Source organism: Wasmannia auropunctata, unplaced genomic scaffold (assembly GCF_000956235.1).
Source record: "Wasmannia auropunctata unplaced genomic scaffold, wasmannia.A_1.0 LD335593.1, whole genome shotgun sequence".
Taxonomy (NCBI): Eukaryota; Metazoa; Arthropoda; class Insecta; order Hymenoptera; family Formicidae; genus Wasmannia; species Wasmannia auropunctata.
Window position 1 is genome coordinate 39636 of NW_012027297.1, and position 9081 is coordinate 48716.

At 35.1% G+C, this 9081-nt stretch overlaps 1 protein-coding gene across 4 annotated transcripts in view; it reads left to right on the forward strand.

Annotated features, from left to right (window-relative positions):
* LOC105456672 (leucine-rich repeat-containing protein 16A) overlaps window positions 1-8124 on the forward strand; it is a 15926-nt gene extending 7802 nt beyond the window's left edge. For 2 of the 4 annotated variants that reach the window (XM_011700885.1, XM_011700887.1), the window contains 8 exons: window positions 413-631; window positions 1711-1731; window positions 1864-2005; window positions 2070-2319; window positions 2467-3182; window positions 3498-3737; window positions 3919-3983; window positions 4372-8124. In XM_011700885.1, the coding sequence (XP_011699187.1) occupies window positions 413-631; window positions 1711-1731; window positions 1864-2005; window positions 2070-2319; window positions 2467-3182; window positions 3498-3737; window positions 3919-3983; window positions 4372-4488 (1770 nt within the window). In that variant the 3' untranslated portion in view covers window positions 4489-8124. The remainder of the gene's footprint in view (window positions 1-412; window positions 632-1710; window positions 1732-1863; window positions 2006-2069; window positions 2320-2466; window positions 3183-3497; window positions 3738-3918; window positions 3984-4371) is intronic. The other 2 variants (XM_011700889.1, XM_011700886.1) reach the window with 2 other exon arrangements.
* Window positions 8125-9081: the final 957 nt, after the last annotated feature.

Consider the following 9081-nt stretch of genomic DNA (forward strand, 5'->3'; position numbering starts at 1 on the left):
CGTGTGCTCTTCCGATCTTTATCTTGTTAACGATTGCGAATTTTGCAAAATGGTTGAGGACTTTTCGATTCAGTTTAGTCCGTTCTACCTACCCATGAACGGTGATACACCTATTATGAGACACCCTGTATATATACATATATCGTCAATCTTCAGAAAATATCTAATTATTATTAATGAAAAGCATCAAAGAAATTTAATTTTAAGCAGAAGATTAGTTCTTGAACTTTTATAATGTTTTCTATCAATATTCATTAATTCATTACCTCCCAAAAAATTATAAGTTATACAAAAAATCTAGAATCTGAAACTTGACAAATGAATCTTTAAACGAGTAAATTCTTGTTATTTTTAGAAAGGGACAGTTGTAGTAATCTTTACCGATAATACTTCTTTTACAATATACTTCCAGATTGGTGATTGCGATAGCCGAACAAGGAGCAGCACACCAGATGTTTTACGACCTAGTGCTGGCTCGATGAGTAGTGGAAGTGTGATAGGCGTAACTAGCGCGAGCGGTATCTCCATGACTTTACCTCCTGGCAGAGCTAGCCTCGTATCCGAAGAGGATTGTCCGCCGGAGACATGTTCGCTGGCAGATTCCATTGGCATTAGCGATCAATCACCAATGGTAAGAATTTAGAATTCTTTAACAGCTTAATATCTGACAATCTTAAAACGGTTATTTTAAAAAATATATAAAACATATATACATAGTTTATATACAGGATTGGAAAGTAACTCGTTACGAAGTTAGAGTTACTTCTTATTCAGTAACTGTATGTAACTTTGTTTTTTTTTCTTTCTATCTGTAACTGTAACGTAATTTAGTTATATTTTTTATAACCAATAATTAATTTATAATAGTTACAGTTTTATACTTCAAACTTATTTGTCAATATCACTCATTTTCTACAACAACATAACTCAAAATTGTAATTTTTTAAAAATTGATTGCAAAAAAGAATGGAATCATAAAAAAAGGACACACTTTTTATCGAAACGACACAGTTTAAAAAACAAAGTTATCTAAAAAATGAGTTATGAATAATGAGTATGAATAAAAATTTTGGAATATTAATCTTAAAACGCAATTTTGATGTAATAAGATTGTAGAAAAATAAAAGTGTGTCCTTTTTTTATGATTCCATTCTTTTTTGCAATCAATTAAAAAAAAATGACAATTTTGAGTTATATGTATATATATATATAAACTTAAAATCAATCTCATAATTTTGATATTCCACAAGTGTATACATTAATTTATTATAAATTATTAATTTATTAGTTAATATATTCTTAAGTTCTAAATAAAAATATGTTTTGTGATTTATTATATATAAATTAAAATAATATAGCATATAACCGAATGTTTAATATAATAAGTAAAGTAATTTAATGTTAGAAATTGTATAAGATTCTTGTAGATATTTAAAGTAACAATGCAAAAGATTACACAAAAGATTAACAGAAAAGTAACTAACAGTAACGACTCATTCCTTCTTAAGTAACTGTAACTGTAATGTGTTATTTTTCAGAATCAGTAAATTGTAACGGACGAGTAAGTTCGTTACAATTTTTAGAGGAAAAAAAGCTAATTATTTTTAAAGTCATTTTTCCAATCCTGATTATATATAACTATTTCCACCTAAATTCGTTTGATACGCATTTAAAATATTCGTTATTTTTATTATTTACACGCTCACATAGAAATTGGATTATCTTAATTTGGTAGGTATTACAAAGATATACAGAGATGCAAACAATTGTTATAAAATATTTCACAATGTTATAATATGATTAATCATATTTATGTATACCAATATTCTATAGAATATTTCATTTAATTCTCGTTTTATTCAGGCGACGCCACATCTGTCAAACAAGCGTAAAAGTCTACACGGAAGGAAATTGAGACCCAAGTCCGTGGTGGACTCAGTAGAAGGATTGTCCGCCGATGATATACCGGATCTCTTGCCGTCATTGCCGAAGAGTCAAGCGGAAGGTTCGTATTTATTACTCCGTCTTGAATCTATGAAGTTGCAAGATATATTATTGGTGCTTTGCAGCTATTTCAGAAACCGAGCATTCACTGACAGAGTCGTTAGATTCCGTCTCGGAATTGCCTAACACTGTGGGCCAGCAGTTGCAGCATCTGGTCAAGTCTAGGCCGCGCAGAACGAAAACGCGAGCACCCACAAGGCCGATGTTAAGACCGGATCAACCGATCGACGGTCTCGCCCTGGGCGAGGGTCTCGACGTGTTCTTCCGACCTACCACGCCTACCACGCCTTTGATATCGCCTACGAGCGACGACAGGTAAATATAATTCACATTCTTTCGTATCGACTCTTCGTATTCTCATGCAAAAGTATTCTACTTCTGTCACAGTATGTTTCTTCTCCCTTTAGTTCTTCTATTGTTTGTCAACGTGTGGATTATAAAACGTGTACTTGTAACTTGCAGCTCTCTACATACTTTCCCAACGGATGGCAGTCCTAATTTATCGCTGACGAGTCACAAGAGCATTCCACCCGATATGGATAAGAAGCACAGCTGTAATTCGCCGATGCTGAAGACGCTTTTAGAACCCGCGCCACGCTCACGTTCCAGTGACAACTTGGAGAAATTTTCCCCCCTCGTTGGCAGAAGATCACAAGGTGATTCTCCGCTTACCGCATCACCGCTCGCCCGAAGAAATACTACGGACAGCGCTCAAGCTCACGAGAGGTCCAAAGGCGAGACTTTCGCGAAGGAGACCTGTAACAGCGCCACTGCGAACGACGCGAGCGACGATTCTAGACGCAGCACGCTGACAAACATATCCGGTATGAGTCCGCGTAACTCGCATGACATCGACGACACTTTCGGAGCAAGCACATCGGAGAGGGACCAGGAGAATCGTAAAAATGTCGCGAAGAAGTCCGCAGCCGACGCGGATAAGTCATCCTCGTCCGTCAAGCTACGGTCGACCGATTTGAAAAGTCCGATAAACGGTAACAACAGCAGCGGTACCAAGAGCACATCCGATTCAGCCAAGTCCCCCGTATTGAAACCGTTGAAGAGTAGCGGGTCAACGAGCGACGGAAAGAGTAACGGCTCACTTATGAAGAATAAGCCTACCCCACCAGCGACAGCGCCTAAACCACGACCATGGAGCATGGCCACCGACCGAAAATCCGGTAAGGGATTTCACACTCAGAATTAACTTTTTCATGGAAGGTGCGTGGTGTTCAACGCATAATTATAAATTGTTATATATTGTATATTATTTTATCTGTATTTGTGAATTTCATATTATTTATGTGGAGAATTTGTAGAGAATTTGTAGAAAATCTCGGGAAGACATTTGATACAAAACTGTCATCGTCCGTAAAGAAAACTAATCTAGTGTAAAGAAATGATGGATTATCATCCATCATTTCTTTATAGGAAATCTTCGCTTACGATAGATGTGAATCTGATTTTATTAAACCTGACTTTATTTAATTTTATAGGAGAATTCAGTTTATTGAGCGATGGCTCTAGTCCGAACACCTCGGCCGGCAACACGCCTGATTCCGGCGACGCTCTCGATGAGTCGACCGACAGCGGTGTCAGCGGACCGGCCTCCTTGCCGCCGACGTTGTCGGCAAGCAGCACTGCGAGCTCATTGAGCAACACGAGCGTAGAGAAAAGATCGGTGAGGGAATTGGCAGCGAGCTTGAACAAAAGTAAGACGGACAGGAAGGAGAACGGTAAGTGTTGTCCGGTTACTTGCTTCTTTGTGTTGCATGGTTATTTCTTAGTTGATTTGCCGATACATTTCTCGATCCTAGACATTGATATGCGCATCCTTTCATTCCTTAATATAGCACTAAAACGCATGTACATAAATTCCTTTGATGTACAAGCCACGCCTGTTACATATTATTTTAGAGCATGCCACACCTGCAGCATGGCGGTCGCTACTTCAACGTTCTGTCGATCGAGCAGATGCTAAGGTATTTTATGTATATTTTATTTTATTTTTTTCCACGCGAGAAATGTCTTTTTGTCACATCTGAAATATATTTTTTTTTATTGCTCGCCCATGTTACTGTATTATAACTCCAAATTAGACAGAATGCAATATCATTATTTAATTATTACAATGAATAGTTTTTGACATAAACCACTTTTATAAATATGCTTTATTAATATTATATTACTTTATAGTTATTCTGTCCCATATTGTGTAAGCTAAATAATTACAATTTTAATAAATGCAACTAATATCTTATTAAAATGTTATATATTTATGTAAATAAATAATTTCTCATTCATAATATAAATTCATATTGTATATATATTTTATAATAAATAAGAACTCCATATTGTGCTGCTTTGCAGGTAACGGAAGTGCCGAAAACGGTTGAGGAAAGCCGTCTTAGTTTTAAGCTTCGTCGCACGTCATTCTTGCGCGATTCAAATTTCAATTACAACAACAACGACGTGGTGGATGTCTAATCGCACTTGGACGATTGCAGCGTTGCATAAGAGGTATTTTCTTCCGTATGCTGAAAGAGATGCCGGCTATCTGGCACACGAGATAACAAGATAACAGTACTCTTCGTCTTCGTGCCATGGAAAGTTTTATCGTGTATATAAATATACATATATATAATACACCTCGACTGGGTTTTAACATTAGAGACAGGGTACTGAAAGTTTTCACAACAACTAAAGTACTAATCTGTTGTTAAGGTGGCATTAGAGAATCTTATACTAGTTTTATATATGACGTCGCGTGTTTACACGCAACCGTAAGTTTCGACTTAGTCACGTACTCACGTATTATTACCCATATACGCTTCATCATATATTTCATGTACGAAGACCAATTATTTTTTAACCGCGCATCTCGACCTTTTTATTAAGATACTTGACACTTCCAGTGAGATTAAGCTTCATTCCCTTATATGTGTGTGACAAGCGGTACGTTACGATACCACTTAAAGAATATTAGCAAAAGCGTTCTCTCTATTCTTCGAAGATCCGTTTCGTTATGTACATACTTATATATTGTTTGTCTACGCGTTTGAACAGCGAAAATAGGACAAGACACATCACAGTTTTAGCGAAACATGCCAAATCGTTTTCGCATTAAGATGTTAAGAACGGCGACTGAAATAGGATAATACGTTACCTAAAAGAAGCATGAGTGTCTTCCAAGATCGTACAACAATTTGCAGCAATGACATCTCGTGCATACGTATTCGTTCGAAAAGATAACGTCCATTATAATATTTTTCCACTAAGCACGACATGTCTTTTAATCTGTGATTAATTCATAAAAATTAATTTAAAAACGATTCCAGAGTAGTTCCTGTTACACAACAATACGTTTTACTAGAAAAATGTATTAGCAGGTAGATCTTTTAGCTCAGTAAATTCCAAATGGCAGCTTTTATTATATCTATTATGTATATTTATGCAGCTAATATTTTCTATGCCGGACGATGGAATTGATCGCGTATAAAAATTTATTCTTAAAGGATAATCTTTAGCGAATAGATCGAATTTATTTTGCCGCACAAGTTGATGTCCGTTATTTTACGGAAATTCTGAGTTGATCTCAACTTCTGACCCGTCATGTGATACTCCTCTAAAATTTTTTCTTACTATAAAAATTGAAATTGTATTAATCGAATGAAGCGTTAACAATCACAACGTAAAATCTACCACGGAAAATTTGTACGCGCAATCACAGTCGCATTTTTAACGTTATTGACTGAGAACGTAGAACTCTACATATATCTCGTCGTTCAATTGAATAGGATTAACAATGCAAGATTATTTATCGAGATACTTTGCCCTGCGGACTCTTTGGGGGGAGGAGGGAGGGAGGAACTTTTTTGTAATGAAAACATTTTTCGTAGACGTTAAATCACTACGGAAGTATATAATCACGTATCGAAGACGTATTTGCTCTTTTATATAACGACAAACGCGTGTACATATATATGTAAAAAAAAAAGATTTATGTATAATAATAAGGATGAGCGAAGTAGATCGTGGGGAGTCCGCGATTCTTGCCGATTTGAAGCAAAGTGTAATGTGGAAGGAGAAAGATCGAAACGTCTCTTGTGAATTTTTTACCACGCTTAATTATCATCACGTAATATTGATATTGATCCCTTATACGATGATACATAGAATGTGATCGTTGCATCTTATCATGATATTATCCATTAACAGAGGAGAGCGTTCTTTTCCCTAATGTTAAGCGAACGAGTATTAAAGTATCGTGTTAATAAAAATTATTGTACGCGTGTGTGTGTGTGTGTGTGTATGTTTGTCAGTGTATATGCGCACATGTGCCGCAGGACATATTTAGGTTGTAAAAGCGAAAAATGTACGTTTAAGAAAGACGCAATTGTTCCATCTATATGTGCGAGATACGTGAGAAATCGTTGTATAGATATACAGGATGTATCAGATACTTATTATATCACTGTTAATGACAGACTCTCGAGATCATTTTGAGTTGAAAATTCTAATACTAAAATGCCAAGACTATAAGTTTTTATAAATGAAAAACATTTAAAGTTGGCCAATGAAATATTGTCCGAAGTTCACGCGTTTAGGCAAAGCATATCGCACAGTAGTGAAAGTGAGTCGTAGAACGTCAATTTCGAGAATATCCAATCTTATATTTAATTCAAATTGCAAAATGCAGCTTGCTGGCAGATTGGCAGCAAATTCGATCAGATTCCCTAATGCAAATCTATAATAATCCGAATCCACATTAAGCTCGAGATCTGTCGACAGAACCTGACGTTCTATGCCAGCAGACTTTATCTCTAGCGACAGTTTGCCGACATCGTCAAGTATTACTCTGTGTAAAATTTGTTGCTTTTCTGCCATCAAAAATTGATAGCATACTCTGCTCAAAATCTGTCTTTGCAGACATGGGTAAGCTATCTTGGTAAAATTATTTTAAGTGTAATCTCAAGATGCGATAATGTACGATCATCAGCTGGATGTATCTAATCTTAAGTAAATCCGGGACATCTTATATAATTATGCAATTGCAGATATACATATAGTATATATATATAGATCTTTAAAAGGAAAAAGCCTCGGTCCTAAAGCATACCTCTTTTAATTTAATATGCGGATTCCGCAAAAACACGCGCTCTCAAACTTGCATGGTCTACTAGATAAACGTAAGAAAGTCTCGTATTAATACTTAATCGATCCGACGCGAGAGATAAACTCTACTCGTAAAATCGTTTTTGCGATATTTACTTTTAGGCACACGTTAGCCCCCAGCGCTTATCGAGCTTGCCCTTAGGGCGAGAGATTTCTAAATACAGTCTCGTACATTCGTTTATTCGAGACTAAAAACTTACACGTATATACACGCGTCTTTTGTCGCGTTACGAGCGATTTTTTTTTGTATCCAGCGTATACGCACTGTGAGATACGTCGTTCGCGAGAGGAAATTGAGCGTCACATCGCATCGTAAACCGACCCTGCCGATTACTGTGCCAAAATGTCTATTATACAAGCGACTACGCACAACTTTTATACTATTAGGACTCGCTCCATTCTCGACCGATTTTTCGACCCGCCACGTCGTTTGTAATTGCATCGTTTAATTCGCTCGTGGACAGTACGATTCCACAATATTGTATATAATTGAGGACCCAATAATCTCATTCCATGACGTTACTTACTAATAGAGGTTGCATTACTTTCATTCGTGTATATACATACATATTTATGAAACACACACACACACACACACACATACACACAGTATATATACATACAAGAGGATCGAAAAGAGAAGCAGGTGCATGCGCGTGGGTGATGTAGAGTGTGATATATCGCATATTTAAATCTTCCCTGATACACATTCCTGTATGCATTACACGATGCATTTCTATATATATACGAATGCAAAAAAAATTACGCGAAATGCACGTCGAAATATATCGTAAATATTAATATCTCGATTGCGCCGATGTTGCGCTTAAATAAATGCGACGATCGAATGATCCAGCGATGTTAACATTTGCAATCTATTTTGCCGGACAGCTTAATAGAAGCGCGATATTAATCCGTTAACAAATAAAATAAAGATTCATAACAGTATATATAGAAACGAGTGACTTTCCTTTCCTATTCACATTAATTGCAAAATCTGTCTTTTCATTTCAAAATCAAAATATAGTGAGTTTAGGTACAAAAATTGCAGTGATTATAATAATAAATTATAGATACAATATGAAAGTATCACGTATTTAAAAAATAAAGATTATGTAATAATTAATAACAATAAAATGAATATTTTGTAATGTGTTCGAAAACAATGACACAAAAGAATTAATATTTTTATTAATAAATAGGATTGATATTAATTATATATGATAATCATTAATAACATTAATCATAATATTAATAAAGAATTAATAAATTTATTAATAAAAACGTTTTCTTTTAATCATTACAAGTTTCATATTTCGTTATATATATTTAATATTACAATAAAAATATACACATATAATATTGTTTTAATTTTGATTAATTATATTTTATTATTAATATTTTAAATTATAATATGAGAAATAATATGCAGAAATTACACAGAAGCGTAAAAAACTATTTTGTTACTCTTATGGCACGTCTAAACGACTTGCAATTCGCAACCGATCTACCGGAGCTGCTCCGATCTGCTCCGGTTTCGTCAAAAAGTTTGTTTACCGCTATCTCATTGGCCCTAACAGCTCATCACTATGGACCTTCGCTTAGCAATATTAATGTTTTTTCGGACATCGCGTTTCGAGACTTTCTTGTTTTCCCTTTTGCGACTACAAGATTTTCTTACCCGTATTGTATTATTGGAAAGAATCTCTTTCAGATGATTTATTATTTTTTGCATACTTTTCATTTTTTTATTTAAATGATTAACTTTTCTATTCAAAAACCTTATTTTTTCATCCGCTGTTGTCTTAAAATCTGTAAACAAACACCAAGCTTTATCTGAATTAAAATCTTCTCGTCTTAAATCTCCAGGGTATCTTATTGTTCGATTGCGTTTGGTGATACAAA